This window comes from Danio rerio, chromosome 5 (assembly GCF_052040795.2).
Source record: "Danio rerio strain M-AB ecotype USA chromosome 5, GRCz13ab, whole genome shotgun sequence".
NCBI lineage: Eukaryota > Metazoa > Chordata > Actinopteri > Cypriniformes > Danionidae > Danio > Danio rerio.
The window spans coordinates 4,739,487-4,762,301 of NC_141025.1; the positions used below are offsets into that span (position 1 = coordinate 4,739,487).

A 22,815-nucleotide genomic window follows, 5' to 3' on the forward strand; every position below is an offset into this window, starting at 1 on the left:
GTTAAATTCAATTGAATTGAATCATTTCAATAATATTTTATAAGAAGTTTTTAAATTGTTTTATTTTCCAGAGACAGTCCTGTTTAATTTATTTTCTTAAAGAAGGTTCAGTTTAACAAGTTGAAACAAAAGAAATACATAAATAATAGTTTACTTGGTAATTAAAAATTTTTTTAAATAAAATTTGCATTTCAGTTTAATTTTCAATTTTTATTCCAAATATCGTGATACATATCGAATCGTGAACATTATATCGTGATACACATTGTATCGTGAGCTGAGTGTATCGTTACACCCCTATTAAACGTTGTTGGAAAAAGCGAGCAAAAAACGTCTCGGTGTGCACGGGCCTTAAAATAAAAAAACAAACTGCTTTTAAGTTTTCCAAATTAAGCTCTTAGCAATTCACATTACCAATCAAAAATATATTAAATAAATATGAATATATATTTTGTATAATTTACAAATTGTCTTTATGGAACATAATATTTACTTAATGTCCTAATGATATTTGACATCGGGATTGGTTCGGGATCTTTAGAGCTGCGCATCGATGATTTTGCTCTTCAGTGTTTGGACTATCAGTAAAGATTAAATCACACTGAACTGAGCTAAACTGAACTGAACTGAACTTAAACACTAAAAACTGAACTACACTGTTCCAGTTACTATGACCATTTATGTGAAGCTGCTTTGACACAATCTACATTGTAAAAGCGCTATACAAATAAAGCTGAATTGAATTGAATTGACATAAAAGAAAAATATTGACCCATTCAGTGTACACTCAAAAATATTTTTTAAATAAACAATACTTAAATAAACAATTAAACTGAGCCAAATCAACACAATTCTTAAGTTTCTTTGAGACAACTTACTTGTTTTAGGTTCAAACCACTTAAATTTTTCAAAACTATTAATTAATTTAATTCATTTGTGTTGCTACAACATAAAGAAGCTGTGTAAGTATTGTCATTTATATAACAATTTATATTTATATAGTGCATTTTTACCACACCACCACCACCACCAGTGTGCAGCATCCACTTGGATGATGCGACAGCGGCTCCAATGCGCTCACTGCACACCAGTTATAGGTGGAGTGGAGAGACAGTGATAGAGGCAATTCGGTGGATGGGAATGATTGGGAGGCCATGGAGGCCGATGAAGGGAATTTGGCCAGGACACCGGGGTTACACCCCTACTCTTTATGAGAAGTGTCATGGGATTTTTAATGACCACAGAGAGTCAAGACCTCGGTTCAATGTCTCATCCAAAAGACGGCGCCCACTGACAGTTTAGTGTCCCCTTCACTTTTACTGCGGCATTAATATACAGACCAGGGGCGTTGCTAGGGTCGAAAGGGATGAGGGGCTTAGCCCCAAAGAAGTTGCCTCGCCCCCCTCAACATTGACATCGCATGTTACAGTAGAATATAGCTAATAATAAGCTAGATGCATAAACTCACTGTGATTTAACTATTACAGAAACAGATGTGACTTGCTATATCATATAAATGTCTAGATATCTATATCATATCTAGAAAGCTAGTACAATTTACGTTTTTTTGACTAACTTGCATGTTTTTACATTGATATGATGCACATTTTACTGATTATAGTTATTTTATTTCACCAAAACTACACACATTTTATACTGTGGAAACAAATAAGCTTCATCAGTTATTAAAACTATTCAGTTTCGCGAAAGATTTGTATTATTACCTCATTAGCTTCAGCTCCTCAAAATAATGAATGAATGAATGAAGTGCATTGGTGGGATTTTTTTAACACCATGTGACAACAGAGCCACTCCCACCTGCAGGTAGAAACAGATACTGCAGAATAGCTGACAATTTAATTACCCGACACAAAAGCTGCGTTAAGTGGAATGTTCGTGATGTATGTGGTAATTTTCAGTACTTAGATAACAAAATAAATGTTATACAACATATTTTTTAATTAAGTGCAACATATTCCGAGAGATCAGGGGCTTTTGACAATACATCAGGGGCTTAAGCCCCCAAAGCCCTCCCCTCGCAACGCCACTGATACAGACCACAGGTTGAGTTTTGTCATTAAACCACTTTGAAACTAAAAAAAGTCTATATGGTATAAACTAATATCTAACAAAAATGATTGTTTTTTCATTATGACTTTCAAACAGGTTAAATGATTAATATAAATGTTAACATCAAATGAATGTAGTTAGTTGCAGAACATTTATTAAACAGAAATATTCACAACAACAATAGTCCCTCTGTCATGCATATTCTTTTTAAAGCAGCAAGAGATTAAATGCTTTAGTATCAAATGCACTGTTTTTTTCTTGAGTAAGTTATAATCAAATGAACAGCAGTTATTTCAATTATAACCTCTTTAGTCTACCTGCACGTTGAGCAGCTTGTCCCACTCGGGTATGATGAAGAATTTGATGCCGTCTAAAGCTCCCGGCAGCTGCACGTTATTGATCAGCAGAGCCAGAAGAATCACGTATGGAAACAGAGCAGTGAAATATACAACCTGTGGACAAAGCAGAACTTCCAGTAAGATTGTTTTCTGCATAATTGATAAACATTTTTTTTAATGACAGCTTGACTATTCTGGCCACAAATTCCCTTACAGTAGATTATCAGTAGGCCCACACGGAATCTGGGTGCGCAGAATTCTGCAGATTTTCCGCAGTTTTTTAGCCCATTTTAAATCCTTTTTTTTTACTTGAGTAAATGTGTAAATCGGAATTTATTCAGTTTTTATTCAGTAATTTAATACTTTTTATTTAATATATTAAAGTGTAAGTTATGATACTCCGCTGGATACTCCCAAAATAATTCTGCAGAAATCCACAGATTTTTACCAAAATTCTCCGCAGAAATAGCAAAAAACGTCCGCAGATTCCGTCTGGCCCTAATTATCAGCCTAAATAAGAGTATACTATTTAATATAACCAGTATTTATAAAACACTTGTTTTTTTATAGATTTATTTTGTATGTGCATTGGCATTTAATAATATATTTCCAGAGTTAATGAAAATTGTGTGCAGTAATACAATAATGCTAAATTGTTAATGCAATGCTTAATGACGATGCATTCTCCATCTGGATATAATTTCTCGCTGAACTTGCAATAATGCACTTGATCTTAACATGCACTCAATTTTTAATTTATTTTTGTTCGTTTAAACTAAAATAAAATAAACTGGAACAATTCAATTCTTGAGATTTGATTAGGACAACTTATTTTTTTATGTTCAATCTACATAAATTTGTTAAAAGTGTTCAGTTAACTTAATCAATTTGTGTTGGGACAACATGAATGAATTGTGTGGAACCCTGCATTTTTTACAGTGTGGATAATGCCTCATGGGTAGGCCCACACGGAATCTGCACAGAGAAATCCACAGATTTCTGCAGATTTTAAGCCCATCGTTGAGTCTATGTATTCACTTGTGTAAATGTGTCTAAATTTATATTTATTTATCCAATTTTTTTTATTAATTTCACTAATATAATTGTGATATAATAATATTAATATTAAAATGTTCATATGATTCATTTACAATACAGTTTGTAAAGTCATATTTTTTTCTGTCTTTTAGTATAGATATTATTTGAGAGACTTGCTTTGTTTTTAAATTAAGTGGATCTAGATGGATTTGCATTGTAAACATCAAATAAAAGTTAAAAAGGTAATGTTTTTTTTCATATGTTAAGTTTTTAGTTATGATACTCCTGAAATGATTCCACATAAATCTGCAGATTTTTTTTTACAAAATTCTCCCCAGAAATAACCAACAACATCAGCAGATTCTATCTGGCCCTACTCAGGGGTTTAAATTGTTCAGGGCACCTTTCAGCCCAAAATGAAAAGAATCAGAAAATAAATAAAATGCATAATTTATTAAACATGAACTGCTTTTTAAGATGTTTATCACTGTATTAAAATTGATGTGCCAGCAATTTAAAGAGTAAATAAAGAAGAGATTTGGGTAAAAGTTTCATACATGCAATTTTGTGTTTACAGTATGTGCAGTATATACAGTATGTACAGTATTATTTACTTTCTTTATTTCTTTCTCAGTGTCAAAAACATTCATTAAAATTTAACTGCATTAATGCATGCATTAATACATTTAAACGCCATAATACATCTGCAAAGAAGTGAAAAGACGAAAGAAAAAACTCTACTATTGTGGCAGACTCTTTCCATCTTTTACATGGTTTCTTTATATTACCTCTGTCTGGCAATTGGTATAAAGTCTCTTTTGCAAAAAAAGGTTAAGTACAAGAAGACATTTATTCCCGCTGCCACTGTTTTTAATAAGATCCTAAAATAATTGTGTAAGTCTACACATTTTTATTTTTTTTGCTCTTGTGTGAGCCTCTGTCTAAAGACAGTTTTCTAACCCCTGTGGGAAAAGACAATAAAGTTTATTGAATTAACAAAAATCTGCCTGTGAGCATCACGATACAATCAGACTTTGATTATATTTGTTTTGTGTTTTAAATTTGTTCTCGTCTTACCTTCCCAGTGGATTTGACTCCTTTAAAGATACAGAGGTAGACAAGAATCCAGGCCAGCAGCAGCAGGAGGAAGAGCTCCCACCTCAAGGTGCCAGTCTCCTCCACACCACTGGTTCTCTCCAGCACCTTATAGCTAACAGAGCCAACACATAACCGCATTAAAACTGTAACACCTATGCCACAATTCAATAACATAAGGCTACACTATGTAACTAGTGGTTGAAGAATTAAATTGAAAGGTAAACTGTTCTATAGTGTGAAAGCTAGTTGCATGAATGGAACTCAGATGTACTACATCTGCCTTTCTGTCATTATTACATGAACTACAGTAAAGTACCCGTATCAGTTGTGTCACTTTACTCTCATTCATAAATTCTCTTGCATGGCCTCATGGTAAAGTGTATACACAGATATAAGCTTATATATATATATATATATTTTTTTTTTTTTTACTATTTAACTACTTTTTTTGTTTAGCTCCAATACTTTTTACTTTGTATGTTTATTTAGTTTTTCTCTCTCTGTCTATGTGTATTGCTTAATTTACTAAATAAATAAAAAACATCCAACTTACCTCCAACTATATGTAATATATGTTTTAACCCTTGTGTACTGTCCTAATTGACTACTCTTTCGTCATGTTGGTGGCTGTTTTTTCCCCATTGACTTCCATTATAATGATTTTTGTTTTCATTTGCAAAGCCATGACACCAAACAATCATCAATCATCATCAGTTGGTACCATTTTATATAAAGTAAAACAACAAATTATTGTATGCATGCATAAATACACTTACTGGGCCCTACACCCGGCGCAAAAAGGCACATGACGTGTTTGACGCGATTTGTTGCTATTTTCAGATCAGCGCAACAGTTATTTTCACGTTTTGCTTCACGTTGTTTAAATAGCAAATCCATTTGCACCACTTTGTGGACTCATGGGTGTGCTGGTCTTAAATAGAGGTGTGTAAAATAAGGCGCATTGTTGGTGAATTGCTATTTTAAATAACTGAAATAGACCGCGACATTTACCATCTAAAAGCAAGTCTAAAGTCCAGCACAGAGCGTGTTAGTTATGCGCCTATGATTGTCCAAACGCTTACACATTGCTTAATACACACAGGATGGACAGCAATACACAAATATCTTTACATATGAAAACACCACTTCCTCCATGCCTTTTTCATCTAAGTGGGAGGCTTTTTCAGTTTATGCATGGCAATCTGCATCTGTATAATGTTATTATTATTAGCGGTATTATTTATTATATGCATATTCAGATTTGTTTTAATAAAAACACGTTTAGATTTGTCCATCTTTCAGGTTTTGGAGACGCATGGGTCACTATATGAATCTTTGTGCTTCACAAACAAAATTTAATATGTAGGCTAATGGATTTCTTCAGTGGAGTGCGTACAACACCGTTCTTATCCATGAAAGTAAAGGAGTAAACAGTAATATGAAGTAAAGAGGCCGAATGGAGGAGGCTCGTTCTTTATCCTCGCTCTGCAGATGCTCTGTTTAACCGTTTTCTCGCTAGTGAAACGTTCAGTTTTTCCATTTACAAAGTCCACCATGTAAATGAGCCATGGCGTGATGCTACTGACTCTAAGTGCGGTTTATTCATAAACTAATTTCGAGAGGATCACGTGCTTATAATCAACACGGCTGGCTCCTCGTTAGCTCCGTAATCAGCCCTATTAGATGATTACGGAAGCATTATAAATACCCTGAGTTTTTCACTCCAGTTATCTTCGTCTTGAAGCTCCCCCCTTTCCACCCCTACATCCTCCCACTTTTTTCTGATCGGGCGACATGGTGGCCCAGTGGCTAGCACTGTTGCCTCACAGCAAGAACACCGCCGGTCTAACCCATCGGGACGGTTGGTGTTTCTGTGTGGAGTTTACATGTTCTCCCCGTGTTCGGGTGGGTTTTCCCCGGGTTCCCCGGTTTCCTCCCACCATCCAAAAACATAACCCATAGCCAATCGACTAAAACAAATTATCACCCAATACAACCTTAGTTCACACTTCTCACGGTGACAAGCAGGGGAGTTCTCGAGACCTACCTGACCTCGAATTCCCCTCTCGCCCTTCTAACGGGAGGGAGCCCCGGGCTCGAGGATATTACGAGCTCAGGGCTCTCTCCCGGGACAGCATGCCAAATACGCTTTATTGATTATCAGCTAAGTGTGAACTCTTGAAAAGGAAATGGGACACGAGACTGACTGGTTTTAATGCATGTTATGCCCAAAACACACCCATAACTCATTAAGAGAATAAGCACAACCCTGTTAGATCATGCACCACGGCGCAAACCCTATTTTTCCGTCCTTAAAATATTACATTTATACAAGCCCTTAATGCTTTTGCGCCATGCGCTTTAGACTTTGTGCCTAGATCGTGAAAATAGAGCCCACCATGTTTATTTGCTTTTGAGAGCTGCGCTGCTTATTTTTAATTTTTTAAACACATCATGGTACGTGTGCAAAGGTCTCTCACACACACCATACATGGAGTAAAAGCCAGAAACTAAGCTTTTTTTGCACTGCAACTGATGATCAACAGTAAAAATCACCAATTTGACCTCTACTCAACAGGGAAAACTACAAACAATCAAGAATGCATGATCATATGCTGTCATGCTTTTCAATCTAAAAATATGATTATAATGGAAGCCAATGGGACAAAAACAGCCACCACATAACCAAAGGGCAGTCGATTTGCCCAGAGTGTATGGTTGAATTTTTTTAAATGCTCAACGCAATTTCCCAAAATATGTGTTAAAACAAGATTTGTGAGAGGATTATGGCCAAATTAGCACTCAAAATCAGCCCAGAGTGGATGAAAACCTCCTCAACAGCACACAAGGGTTAATTGAATATGAGGAATAGAAAACAGAATATGTTTTAATCATACTTGAAGAACTGCTGGCTGGCGGTGGAGGACGAGGAGCTGTTGGTCACTTGGTCGGTGCAGTTCACCGTGTTCCACGTGTTGTTGCAGTTTTGCCAAAGCAACTCACTCCGAAAAGAGCTGAACATGTAGTAGAGGGCCCACGTGATGATTATATTATAGTATGTGCACATGATGAAAGAGATGGCCACCGTTGCCATGCCAACACCTGGTGAGAGCACAGATTACAGCGACAATAACCTTTAGTCAGTAATTAGCCGTATATTATTATATCAGCTTATCACTTACAATGACATTTCAGTTATGTAGATCTGACAGTTTTGTATGGTAATTTATTTTTAGGCCATACAGGATTAATCTTGTAATAAATCTCGCAGATTTCATTATTATGCATGCATTCCTTCAGTGTGACCTTTGAACAGTGGACAGGCTTTGGCCAGGGCCAGGACGGGTCCTCTTCTCAGATACTGGCCCAGAGTGAGCTCCATGTGAAGCAGTGGGATCCCCAGCACCACCAGCATCAGCAGGTACGGCAACAGAAACGCACCTGAGGACGTCAGTAACCACACCAGTCAAATAACATAAGCAGTTTTAAAGCATCTTAGGGCGTACTCACACTATGTACAGTTGCCTTGAACTGGGCCAAAGCACGCTTGTCCCGCCTTCCGTCTCCCCCGACGGCCCACACTCACATTACTTTTGGGCCTGGGCACACTTTCATCATCGATAATGCGCTGTTCAGTAGAGAAGCGCTCTCGCTCAGCACAGTGGAGATTTCTCTAGTTATACTGTTTTAGTGGTTTGATATACAATGACACACAGTATAATATTTACTGAACAGATCAGCCACTTTTGATGCTCATAAGCAATCATAGAGTCCTCGTGCTGCAGGAATTAGGAGGTTTGCTGAAGGTGCAGCTGTTGTGCAGTGAGGGGTTTGCCTCTTTAATAATCTACGAAAGTTTGCGTTCATTGACCGGTAAGAAAGATTATTAAATCCATATGAAACAGTCCCGTAAAAGTCACGTCTCGTCTTCAGTTTCGGGCTCAGGCGCACTTTGTACTCACACTATAAGCATACTAAGCCCAAGTGAACCGTGCTCTGGCACACCTCTTCCAACCGGGCCAGGGCCGGCCAAGTGAACCGTGCCTAAACCCAATTCAGAGCACTCACACTTCTCAAACGGTCCGGGAAAGGGGCCTATGCATGGTTCGGATAGCATAGTGTGAGTACGTCCTTAAATACCTTGATTCATTGTGAACAAGTTTTAATCAATTCAAGGTAAAAACCGAAGCTCTCTGCTGTTGGTTTGGAGGCAGTCATGGCTAAGATAGGGAGTTTAGGGAGGAAATCTATAATTTACATAACTGACACATATACACTCACCGGCCACTTTTATTAGGTATACCCTACTTGTATAGACCTTTTACGCACTTCCGCATTTTTCGAACGGAAATACGTCAATGTAGTGCATTAGAACTTCCTGTTATCACACAGATACGAAAAATGGCAGAGTCGAAGAATCACAGTTTCTGTTGTGTTCCAGGCTGTTCGTCTTCTAACCAAAAACAGCCCTACCTTTTATTTCATTTTTTTCCTGTGGATCCAAACCTGAAACCCAAATGGATACAGGCGATCTGAAGAGAGGAAGGGCATAGTTTTCATGTAAAAACAGGTAGCACCTATGTCTGCAGCCAGCACTTCGCTCCGGATGATTACAGTGGTGGCTGCATCATTCGTCTCCTGAAGAGTGATGTTGTCCCGAGCCTATTCCCTTGGAACAACTTTACAGCTCCTTTGAGAAGGGAGTCAGTATATGACAGAACGTCAGTCTAAACAGCTATGCTGTGAAGATAGCGACATGGTGCAGTAAGGATGGATCACGACTATGTGACACACCCACCCACCTGCATTAAGGGAAAGTTGGTTTTATATTCACACATTCGTTCATTTAGAAGTCTCTATATTGTTTACCATGTTACTTTGAATATTCGATCGAAATTAGCATGCAAATATGACTTGAAAACAACATTAATGCTGGTTATTTGACTGTGAACAATGTTGTACTTTGATAGTCATTGGCTGCTAATATGATTTCGCTATTTAGAGTTTGCAAATAATACTTTAAAGAAATTATTTTGTTAAAGGGAAAGTCTGAATGTGCAAATATAAAACCAACTTTACCACTATCCCACCTGCAGTTAAGATTGTTCATAGGGTATTTAGTTAATGCTAGTCAACTATGTGTACCGTTATGCATTTCTACCTGAACAAATTCATGTTAATAATATAAGCTGTTCACGAAACTCAACTAAAAACATAAAATATATATTTTTAACAAGGAAACAATTTATTGCTGTGACATGTAGTAAATACACTGAGTTTTATCATACTGGCATGTGTGGAAGTGTTTAAAACAAGTGTGTTACAACTGGCCCTGTGTTCTGCCCCGCTCTCCCCTATTTTAATTGCATGTATTTAATTACTTATTTAATTAACTTCGGAAGACAACTCAGGCTCGCCGAAAACACTCTAGCTGCCATTTCTCCGTCAAAAAAACTCATACCGGAACTGGGTTTACACGTTGTTGACGTACTTCCGGTTTTTGCGTAAAAGGTCTATTGGGTTGAACCCCCTTTGGCCTTAATTCTTTATGGCGTAGATTCAACAAGGTACTGGAAATATTCCTCAGAGATTTTACTCCATATTGACATGAGAGCATCACACAGTTGCTGCAGATTTGTCGGCTGCACATCCATGATGCCAATCTCCCGTTCCACCACATCTCAAAGGTGCATTATTGGATTGAGTTCTGGGGACTGTGGAGGCCATTTGAGTACAGTGAACTCAATGTCATGTTCAAGAAACCAGTCTGAGATGATTCACGCTTTATGACATGGTGTGTTATACTGCTGGAAGTAGCCATCAGAAGATTGAGACACTGTGCTCATAAAGGGATGGACATGGTCAGCAGCAATACTCAGGTAGGCTGAGGCATCGACACGATGCTCAATTGGTACTAATGAGCCCAAAGTGTGCCAAGAAAATCTCCCCCACACCATTACACCACCACCACCAGCCTAAACCATTGATACAAGGCAGGATGGATCCATGCTTTCATGTTGTTGATGCCAAATTTTGCCCCGACCATCCGAATGATGCAGCAGAAATGGAGACTCATCAGAGCAGGCAACGTTTCTCCAATCTTCTATTGTCCAGTTTTGGTGAGCCTGTGTGAATTGTAGCCTCAATTGTAGCACCCGGTGTGGTCTTCTGCTGCTGTAGCCCATGATTCGCCTCAAGGTTGGCCGTGTTGTGCGTTCAGAGATGCTCTTCTGCAGAACTCGGTTGTAGCGAGTGCTTATTTGAGTTACTGTTGCCTTTCTATCAGCGGGAACCAGTCTGGTCATTCTCCTCTGACCTCTGGCATCAACAAGGCATTTGTGCCCACAGAACTGCCGCTCACTGGATATTTCCTCTTTGTCAAACCATTCTCTGTAAACCCTAGAGATGCTTGTGCATGAAAATCCCAGTAGATCAGCAGTTTCTGAAATACTCAGAACAGCCAGTCTGGCACCAACAACCATGCCTTATTCAAAGTCACTTAAATCCCCTTTCTTCCCCATTCTGATGCTCGGTTTGAACTGCAGCAGATCGTCTTGACCATGTCTACATGCCGAAATGCATTCAGTTGCTGCCATGTGATTGATTGGCTGATTAGAAATTTGCGTTAACAAGCAGTTGTACCTAATAAAGTAGCCGGTGAGTGTATATACATTTGGTGATTGCTAAAATAATTTTTCATGTTTTATTTAAGCTTTTTTCTCACAATAGTATTTCTAATGCTAAAAATAACTAAATATAAAAATTAATTTTTTTCCAATTTACTTTTGTTTTCAAAGAAAAGCAGAAAAACACAGTAAATAGTAGCGTTATTTATTCATTGTTTTTTTCAGATGCCCAATTACTAATATTTGTTTGCAATTCTAATCAGACCAAATTTATAAGTTGTAATGTTAGAATTTTACTCTAATTTCTGACTTGTGTAACTTTTAAATATAAGTTATGAATATGTAAATGTAAATTCGGATTTATATCTATAATCTGAATCTATAAATGCAACTAAAAAGAGAAGGTAAATCTGAAAGTACAGTCAAACAGATTTAGTTCATTAAAGACACACACTGCAGTTTTGCTGTCTGCTACTCTAAACGCTTACACTCATAAAACATTCTGATTCTGATTGGCTCTCAGTGTTTTTATCTTTCATCAGCTGAGAAAAAAAACTTGAAGTGATTCCAGCGAGATTGTTTTTCTATGTCGTAATGGTTCCACCTAACCTGAACCTATAAATATGAATCCAAACAAATGTTTCTAAATATATAATTATTTTTACACCATCATACACTTGCTACCAGACCACATATTAGTAGCATGCAAGCATTAAAGCAGTCTAAACACATCTGGTTTGACTGATCTTATTGCTGTGTCATGCTTGATCTTACACACCATTACAGTTACAGATAAACTCATTCATTTACTGTCATTCTCCTTCACGTGTGTGTGTGTGTGTGTGTGCACTGTTTCTTTAACTATTACAGTCTGAAAGGTCAAGGCAGATTGTTAACAGAAACATCTGAAGATCTACATGTACCTTCTATTTTCAATCACACTTTACAGTGAGGTTTCATTAAAAATGTTAATATATTTAATATCATGAACTAAGAATGAAAAATACTTGTGTAGCTTTTATTAATCCCACTTCAGCATTTAATTATTCATTATTAAAATTAAACTTGTATTTGATAACAATAAGTAATGCACTGTTAACAATTAACAGTTACTGTAACAATATCGGATAGCATTTTTATTGAATAAAATTTAACAAAGATAAATAAATACTGTCGTAAACATGTTGGTAACACTTTATTTTAAGGTGTCCTTTACTGTTAAAATGTGTTGCTTCTGTAAATGATTAAAGGTGTAGTAGGTGATTGTCTTCAGAAACATTTGTTGTTGTGCTGGTTGAAAGTCTCTTCACAGTCTAATAGTAATGATTACAGTAAATGATCGAAATGTATTTTTCAACCCAGGCTCATTCTGAAAACATCATCCAGCAGACGTTTCTGGAGACCGCGAAATACGTCCTGGGAGGTACGTATTTGTGCAGTTTTTGTTTTTGCGAATCCATAAGAGGCCGCTGTGTGCGCTTTTTCGTATCTCGAACGTCTCTCGCGAGTGGCGTTCGCGCCCGCGCTGTTCTGGCGTCAACCCACCAGAGGCCGCTGCCTGACTGATTGAATGATTGACTGCGCGACCGGCCAATCGACTGACGCACCCTCCTCCTTCCCTGAACCCAACCAGTTTTACCGATTGACCCACATGCCTGCTTATTTCCCTAAACCTGAGCAACAATTTAGAAAAGCCGTCTAGAAAAAGAAAAGCCCTCGTCTGTTTTTTTCACTACGTTTTCGGATTTCACTATGTTCTCACCCTGTTATGAACTCGTTCACTTTATTTTTTGGATTCTGTTTTTGTCTTACCTGGTTTCTGGAACCGCTCTTCCCCGGACTCGAAACCGGACGCCTTTGTCAACTCCTCCTCTCTGCATCTGAAGTCCGCCGACGCACACAATGAGCTGACCGGACAAACTGATTGCAGCGGGAAAGCCCTTCACACGGAGGTCAGCCGGTAAGCGCGAAAGGGAACGGCGTCACACCGCCCCGTAGCGTTCGCTTAAAAAAATTATATGCAGCCATACGTACCTCCTGGGACATATTTCGCGGTATCCAGAAACATCCACGTTTTCAGAATGAGCCTGGGTTGGTATTTTTTATATTCTGGGTAAAGCATAAGGCTAAAAAATGTTTGTCCAATTAAAATGTCGGGCCGACATAATTCCGATAAGTAACTCAAACCGTGAGCCAATGCAAATTTGAGCTACTGCGCACCACAGCTTTGCAAGAGTGATAGAGAGCGAGAGCGAGCAGTAAAAACATGCTGAATCAAAACTTTTTTTTTAAATCCTGAATCAATATTGGAGTTACTTTTACATGCTGGAGGAAGGACGACACCACGGCTGAAGTATTTCTCATAGACAGGATATGTTCTGTTTTGAAACTTTTTTGTCACGCAGAGCTGATGTAGACTGTGTTGTTATGACTGAGTTATATGCACAGAAGTGTTGTTCAGCCACTGAAATCTTCTGGTGAAAGATTAATGTGACGATTTTCAGTTTCATAAGGTCCTTTTACAGCATTGATAATGTAGATTTATATTTAGTTTAACAACAGGACATCAGTAAATAGCGCTATTCCGCCTAGCCTGCTTTACTGAGCTTAAGATGATTTTATTTTCATATTGGTTCATTTTTGAGCAATGACAACCTGCGGCGCGCTCCCTATATTGTTCACTGCTACTCTAAATATTCGGTCAGAAGTAGCATTTATGTATGGCTTAGAAATGAGTGTAATAATGAGTGTAATTCCTGCACGACGCCGGCCAAGCTTTATCTCAACACATGAGAGAGGGTTCCGCTGTCATCTTCACTAAGGTGCGTTCGCTTGTGTTTTCAGGAGGCGTGGCTTTGGACGGCAGGGGAGGGACGGCGTTTCAGAGATTTATGCTAACAGGCTAGCATTGTGGCAGATCACCTACTGCGCCTTTAAGTTGAATCAGATCACGTCAGATTTACATTTACATTTAGTCATTTAGCAGACGCTTTTATCCAAAGCAACTTACAAATGAGGACAAGGAAGCAATTTACACAACTATAAGAGCAACAATGAATAAGTGCTGTAGGCAAGTTTCAGGTCTGTAAAGTCTAAGAAGGAAAGTATTAGTAGTATTAGTTTTTTTTTTTTTGGGTACAGTTAGTGTGATATTCAGAGAGGCAATTGCAGATTAGGAAGGGAAGTGGAGACTAAATAGTTGAGTTTTTAGTCGTTTCTTGAAGACAGCGAGTGACTCTGCCGTTCTGATGCAGTTAGGGAGTTCATTCCACCAACTGAGCAGATTGAGCGTGAGCGTTCAGGAAAGTGATTTCTTCCCTCTTTGGGATGGAACCACGAGGCGACGTTCATTCACAGAACGCAAGTTTCTGGAGGGCACATAAATCTGCAGAAGTGAGAGCAGATAAGGAGCAAAGCCAGAAGTCACTGTGTAGGCAAACATCAGAGCTTTGAATTTGATGCGAGCAGCAACTGGCAGCCAGTGCAAACGGATGAGCAGCGGAGTGACATGTGCTCGTTAAACTCAGATAAAATCAGATAAACTCAGTTAAAATGTGTATAACTTAAAATAGAAAGTTGGAACCTAATCAACTTAGTATAAGTAAAAGTATCCATACCATATTGTTGTCACACATCCTGGGTTGTATGGTATTAAAAGCTCAGGCTAATATTAAGGTGGCTGTTTAAGGCCTTTTAGGATCTGTGGACTTTTTTACTACTTTTAGTTTTATTTGACCTTTGTACTGCAAATTTTCTAAATGATTTTAAGAGTATAGGAGCTGAAAATTTAAAGGGCACCTATGATGCAAACTCGTCGTCTGTAAGCAGAATAAAAAGAACTGTGTGTAGGCAAGGATGGGCAAAAATTAATTCATTTTCTTTTTGGCTTAGTCCCTTTATTAATCTAGGGTCGCCACAGCGGAATGAACCGCCAACTTATCCAGTTTTACACAGCGGATGCCCTTCCAGCTGCAACCCATCACTGGGAAACATCCATACACACTCATTCACACACAAACAGTTCACCTGTGCCACATGTATTTGGACTTTGGGGGTAACCGGAGCACCCGGAGGAAACCCACGGGGAGAACATGCAAACTCCACACAGGAATGCTAACTGACCCAGTCGGGGCTCGAACCAGCGAGCTTCTTGCTGTAAGGTGATTGTGCCACCCGCTGTGTCCCCTGTATTTTTGTAATATAGAAATACTACAAAATACTTTTACAAGTAAGCATGATTCTTCTTTGCAAACCTTCCGTGAATAGACCTATTCGATAAATCCATTTACGGTTAAACGTAAAGTAAACAATATTTGATAGCAACAGCTTTTCTCTGAGCAAATTTTAGCAGATTCTCTGCCACCTTATTCCCCTCTACTCTTACTGTACATGATTAGATATCTATAATTGTTTTACTTGTTTCTTTTTTATTCATTTAGTATTTTTTTGTACGAATTTCATACAGAAAGCCCTGTTCAATGTGGATAATGAGTTAGAATATAGTATAATACCTGTTGATTATGTTTCCACCCATTGTGTGGCCAGTAAAATTGATATAATCTTGGTCACACTTTACAACAAGGTTCATTAGTTAACGTTAAGTAATGCATTTACTAACATAAACAAACACTGAACAATATATTTACTACAATATTTATTCATGTAAATAAACGTTAGTTAATGAAAATACAGTAGTTCATTGTTAGTTCATGTTAACTCATGGTGCATTAACTACTGTTAACAGTCTTGGATGTTAATAATGCATTAGTAAATGTTCAGTTATGATTAATAAATGCTGTATATGTGTTGTTCATGATTAGTTCATGTTAGTAAATGCATTAACTAATGAACCTTATTGTAAAGTGTTACCATAATCTCTGTATAATGATTATTCAACCTCTTAACATTCTTACATTTTAAAAGGGTGATATATGAAGTGTTTAATTTTTAATTGAACTCTTCAACAGGCCTACTTAATGTAAAATATTTTTTAGTCAATTCCATATGTACTTTCAACATAATTTCTTCATTGCACAACATAAAAACATGATTTATCAAAATTACTAAATATTCAGTTATCAATTTTTGCAAATAACCTCTTCATTTATATCCTGCTGATGCCTTATAAGTAGGGACAGACAGAATCTGCGAATGTTTTTTGCTATTTCTGCGGAGAATTTTAGTAAAAGTCTGCGGATTTCTGCAGAATGATTTTGGGAATATTATAACTAAAACCTTAATATTCATTCATTCATTTTCTTGTGAGCTTAGTCCCTTTATTAATCTGGGGTCGCCACAGCGGAATGAACCGCCAACTTATCCAGCAAGTTTTTACGCAGCGGATGCCCTTCCAGCCGCAACCCATCTCTGGGAAACATTCACATACACTCATTCACACACTATGGACAATTTAGCCTACCCAATTCACCTGTACCACATGTGTTTGGACTGTGGGGGAAACCAGAGCACCCGGAGGAAACCCACGCGAAGGCAGGGAGAACATGCAAACTCCACACAGAAACACCAACTGAGCCGAGGTTCGAACCAGCGACCTTCTTGCTGTGAGGCGAACGTGCTACCCACTGCGTCGCCTAAAACCTTAATATATGAAATAAAAAATAATATCTTTTTAACTTTTATTTAATGTTTAAAATGCAAATGCAATTAGATTCACTTTATTTGGTAAATAAAGCAAGTTTGTCCTATAATATATCTAGTAAAAAGACAGAAAATATTACTGTACAAACTGCATTGAACATAAATCAGATGAACATTTTCACATTAGTCAATAATATTACTGAAATTAATTAAAAAATTGAATAAATATAGATTTACCCACATTTACTAAAACAGAATTGATAATGGGCTAGAAATTTGCAGGAAATCTGCGGAATTCTGTGGGTCTACTTATAAGGCCTGAGTCAGGTGTTTTTGACTTGTCTGTATAGACTGAATTGCTGTATTATTAAATATTAATGTTTTATTCTGTATATTCTCCAACTTTGACATCTTTAGGCAGACATATTTCCTTTTCATCTTCAACTATACTACTGGAAATTTAAACAGCCAGCGAAGTATTGTAGATATCGTCATGATGTGATGCATAATTTCCTTTCATACTCCAAGCATTGACCACCTTCTTCAATATAAATACATTTTCTGGTCTGATCTCAAGCCTAGGCAAATAACTGAGAAAGCTCCAATCAGAGGCTAAAGTATTTTGATACGAAATATTAAGCCTTTTTCATCATCCCTATCAAATACAAATGACAAAATACTATTTTGTATTTACAATATGTATGTGGAATACAGTTGAAGTCAGAATTATTAGCCCCCCTTTATTTTATTTTTTTATTTTTTAAATATTTCCCAAATGATGTTTAACAGAGCAAGGAAATTTTCACAGTATGTCTGATAATATTTTTTCTTCTGGAGAAAGTCTTATTTTTTTTGTTTCGGCTAGAATAAAAACAGTTTTAAATTTTTAAAAACCATTTTAAGGTCAAAATTGTTAGCCCCTTTAAGCAATATTTTTTTAAATGTCTACAGAACAAACCATCAATATACAATAACTTATCTAATTACCCTAACATGTTTAGTTAACCTAATTAACCTAGCTAAGCCTTTAAATGTCACTTTAAGCTGTATAGAAGTGTCTTGAAGAATATCTAGTCAAATTTTACTGTTATCATGACAAATATAAAATAAATCAGTTATTAGAGATGTTGAAAAAAAATCTCTCCGTTAAACAGAAATTAGGGGGAAAAAATTCAATATATTTCAATTTATAATTCAGGGGGGCTAATAATTCTGATTTCAACTGTGCATGTATCATAAATACTGGCCGTGTCCACAGTCATTTTGGAGTGATAGAAACACAACAAGTGTCTTTTATAAAACTTCCCGCCTTAAAATAGGATCCAAATCCCAGTGGTTTTGAGGCCCACTGCAACGTGATGTAGGAGTGCGGTTTTCCCAGCCCACAGAATTGTTTGACAGGTGCATATTAACATGTCTCCAAAGTAATGCATGTAAAAATGTCCACAGAACAGGATTCACATAGAAACTGGAATTAAAAGATCTGTTTCAGGCTCTAAGCAGGGCTCGAAATTGCGACCATTTTGGTCGCATATGCGGCCGAAATTGAATCTATGCAACCTCATATATATTTGGGCACATTAGTACGACTGCCAGCCGAGATCAATCGAGTGTTTTCAGAGAAGGTGCCCGAATCTCCATGCATTGCATTCACTACGTGTTCAGAGTAAATGTTTGCTAAATATAAAATCTAATACTGTACACATCATCGCCAAAGAAGCTTGCCTTTGATAAACTTATACTGAAACTGCGGCTCATAACAAAGAACGGCGCCGGGGGTCATAAAGAGAATTCTCCTCTAGCTCGCTCATATATTGGGCCGTCCCACTCCCTGCTTTTTTCCACAAACACAGAAAAATGAAAATCAGAGCATAACGAGACATTGAGCATTTAAAATGACACAAACCCAAACCAAATCTTTTAAAGAGTGATAGAAGTGAGACTTTTCTTATTTCTTTTGTCTGTTATGAATATCACTTTTCTATTCAAATACTGATGACTGCTTTGCAGCTTTCAGCCTTGATTTGAATTTGATTTATTATATTCTTTTGTTTGTTTTGTCGCAGAAATATTATTTATTAAATTGATGCAAATAAAAACACTAGTGCAAAATAAACATTTCTTACTGCAAAGCTTTTTTGTTTGAAGTAAAGTAACAGTAAGACTTTTTTATTGCACATAACTCACATTCAAGGCAGCATGATGAGAAATATAATTCATTGTTAGTATTAATATCATCATCATCATCCGTAATATTTTATAATTATTAGACATTCATTTTGGAATTATTGCACACAAATATCAATAAGTCATCACAGCATTAGTTAGACAGTTGATTCTGGTTTTCGTTAGTCCTGATTGAGGTTGTTTTTAAACACAACAAATCCATTAATATACCATTTGCAGTGGTGCTCATTTATTTTTGGTGGGTGCTTCTTAATTTTTTGGTGCTTCTAAATATTTGAAGTTGGGAGCACCGGTGGTACCAAGTAAAAAATAGTTAATTTCGAGCCCTGCTGAGACATAAAAATACTAAATAATTTTGCAAATATATTATTCAAAAACATGCCAAGTTAACAATAGTTTTTAAAATACACCAACTGGCAATTATAAAGTGGTTTAAAACATCTCTTCTTTAAACTCTGTTTGGCTAAGCTATTTAGGGTGCTTTCACACCTAGACAAACGCCAAAACAATCGGTCCGAGATCGCCTGAATAAGGTGGTCTCGGTTCGATCATTACAAACTCTGGAGCAGATCTATTGTAGTGAGAAAGCGATACGATCCGAGCCCGGCTATATCAAGTGTTTTATGGATATGTAATAGGCATACGGCTATGTGAAGAGAGAATTACGAGTTGGGCAGGAGGTAATTCCAGACATCCCAAGTCGTATGCATTTGCGGGAGCCCGAAAATAATTGATAATCCCCCGGAATTTCATTCGCATCTCCTTCCCAGTCCTCAAATACGTCACGCACCCTTCTCAACCCTCTCCACCGCATCCCTCCTCGCTCTTCAGACACGTCGTGTGCACCTTGTCAAACACCACCAAACAGTTGAGCGGGACTCTGCTAAATAAACCATGAAACTCTGACCAATGTGAGGAGAGTTTACTCACACATGACTTGTTTGAGCTATTTTAGTCCGTTTAGAAACTTTGTCATGTAAAAGCGAACCGCACCAAGAGCAAAGAGCAAAAATGTAACAATTTTATCGATTCACAGGTGTGAAAGCGTTGCCTAAAAAAATCATTTTTTTTTTTTTTTACTTTGATCCATGCTAATAGATCAGATGCACTATGCTTAAGTTTGCTTTAGAGGAAATCAAACATCACTCTCTAGAAGCATTATTTCAGTAATGTGACTTTTACCTCCTCCGCTTCTGTAACACAGGTATGGAAACCTCCAGATGTTGCCCAGTCCCACAGCACAGCCGATGCCGGCCAGCGTAAACTCGATCTGCCTGCTCCATGTGGGTCTGCCGGCCTCCTCTTTCGCCGCCATCCTTCAGGTATGTGCAGTAGTGTGAACGCAAACTGAGATTACCAGTGGACGTAGTTGGAGTGGTGTAATGATTGTTCAGGAGCTGTAATGATTAGCTGGAAGGCGTTGGACTGGGAACAAACTTTCCTTTTATCTCCAGTGCAAATGTCTAAACATTCTTACATGAACAGGCATTTACTCGAGAAGCTCAGATGGACTTGTTTTTAAAAATCTTTCTAAATTAAGTGAGTTTATGCTTAAAACAAGAACTAAATATATAGCTGAGAGCAAAATAATTAGCCCGGCTATGAAACTGGATCACTTTTTTAAATGATTTCCAAGTGCTGTTTAACAGATAACAATATTTAAACATTTTAAATGAACATGCATTTATTTAAGAAGCTCAAAATGCTCTTGAATTTAAAAAATGTTGCGAAATTAATTGAGTTTATGCTTAAAACAAGAACTAAATATACAATTGAAAGCAAAAGGATTAGCCCTTCTATGAAATTTGATCACTTTTTAAAATGTTTCCCAAGTTCTGTTTAGCAAATATCAATATCTAAACATTCTTATATGAACATGCATTTACTACATAACAATAAAAATATACAGTTGAAAGCAAAATAATTAGCCCTCTTCTGAAATTTAAACTCTTTTATATCAATATTCGTATTAATCAGTATCACTTATTATTCAATAATCACTTATCAATATTTGCCTAGTGCTGTTTAAGAGAGTAACAGCATATCTATAGCATATATTTTAATAAAGGTAATTTCAATTTAGGGTTTCTAATAAGGATGCCCTGATCAGGACTTTTAAACCAAGTACTTATTTCTTGTCATCGGGATCTATCAATACCGATTACCGATTCAGATGCTTTATGCTTTAGGGTGCATAAAGTACATTTTCCCTCCAAGTATGATACTTAAGTGGAGATCTCACATTACCTCGGAGAATAAATTAAGAATGCTGCATATAATTCCTTAAACATTTCAAGGAAATGGGCCTACAGTGCATCCAGAAAGTATTCATAGCACTTTACTTTTTCCGAATTCTATTATGTTACAGTCTTATTCCAAAAATGATCTTATTTAAATGGATTGTTCTAATGGATATTATTCAACATTTTACACACAATATCCTATAATGACTATGTGAACAAAAGATTTTTTTAAATTCTTGCTAATTTATTGAAAATAAAAAAGCTGTAAAATAAGATGTACATCAGTATTCACAGCCTTTGGCGTTTAGCTTTAAATTGAGCTCAGCTACATTCTGTTTCCACTGATCATTCTTGAGATGTTTCAGCAGCTTCATTGGAGTTCACCTGTGCTCAATTCAGCTGATTGCACATGATTTGAAAAGGCATACACCTGTCTATATAAGCTCCCAGGGTTGACAGTGCAAGTCAAAACTCAAACCAAGCATGAAGACAAAGGAATTGTCTGTAGACCTCTGAGACAGGATTGTCTCGAGGCACAAGGCTGGGGAAGCTTACAGAAACTTTTCTGCTGCTCTGAAAGTTCCAATGAGCACAGCGGCCTCCATCATCCATAAGTGGAGGATGTTTGGAACCACCAGGACTCTTCCTAGAGCTAGCCGGCCATCTAAGCTGAGTGATCAGGGAGAAGGGTCTTAGTCAGGGAGGTTATCAATAACCCGATGGTCACTCTGTCTGAGCTCCAGCGTTCTTCTGTGGAGAGAGGAGAACCTTACAGAAGGACAACCATCTGTGCAGCAATCCACCAATCAGGCCTGTATGGTAGTGTGGGCAGACGGAATCCACTTCCCACCTGAAATTAGCCAAAAGGCATCTGAAGGACTCTCAGACCATAAGAAACTAAACTCTCTGATCTGATGAGACTAAAATTTAACTCTTTGGAGTGAATGCCAGGCGTTACGTTTGGAGAAAACCAGGCACCGCTTATCACCAGGCTAATAGCATCCCGGATGTTTTTCAGCAGTGGGAACTGGAAGACTAGTCAGGATAGAGGGAAAGATGAATGCAGCAATTTACAGAGACATCCTGAATGAAAACCTGCTTCAGAGTGCTCTTGACCTCAGACTGGGGCAACGGTTCATCTTCCAGCAGGACAATGACCCAAAGCACACCGCCAAAATATCAATGGAGTGGCTTCATAACAACTCGTTGGATGGCCCATCCAGAGCCCAGACCTAAATCCTATTGAACATCTCTGGAGAGATCTGTAAATGGCTGTATACCGTTGCTTCCCATCCAACCAGACAGAGCTTGAGAGGTACTGCAAAGAGGAATGGGTAAAAATTCCCAAAGACAGGTGAGCCAAGCTTGTGGCATCATATTCGAAAAGACTTGAGGCTGTAATCACAGCCAAAGGTGCATCAACAAAGTATTGAGCAAAGGCTGTGAATACTGATGTACAAGTGATATTCAGCTTTTTTATTTGTAATAATTTAGCAACAATTTCAAAAAAGCTTTTTTCACATTGTCATTATGGGGTATTGTGTGTAGAATGTTGAGGAAAGTGGCGCAGTAGGTAGTGCTGTCGCCTCACAGCAAGAAGGTTGCTGGTTCGAACCT

At 37.5% G+C, this 22,815-nt stretch overlaps 1 protein-coding gene and 1 long non-coding RNA gene across 2 annotated transcripts in view; one reads left to right on the forward strand and one right to left on the reverse strand.

Moving 5' to 3' along the window:
- The window catches only part of si:ch211-283g2.1, a 50,420-nt gene extending 30,089 nt beyond the window's left edge, over nucleotides 1–20,331 (reverse strand). The window contains exons 1-5 of the mRNA XM_087253212.1: nucleotides 20,138–20,331; nucleotides 7,851–7,985; nucleotides 7,442–7,646; nucleotides 4,524–4,656; nucleotides 2,388–2,522 (exon numbers count right to left, since the gene is read on the reverse strand). Coding sequence (XP_087109338.1) covers nucleotides 2,388–2,522; nucleotides 4,524–4,656; nucleotides 7,442–7,646; nucleotides 7,851–7,985; nucleotides 20,138–20,270 — 741 coding nt within the window. The 5' untranslated portion in view covers nucleotides 20,271–20,331. The remainder of the gene's footprint in view (nucleotides 1–2,387; nucleotides 2,523–4,523; nucleotides 4,657–7,441; nucleotides 7,647–7,850; nucleotides 7,986–20,137) is intronic.
- LOC147843792 (uncharacterized) overlaps nucleotides 1–22,815 on the forward strand; it is a 1,319,745-nt gene that overhangs the window by 1,293,840 nt on the left and 3,090 nt on the right. The window lies entirely within an intron of this gene.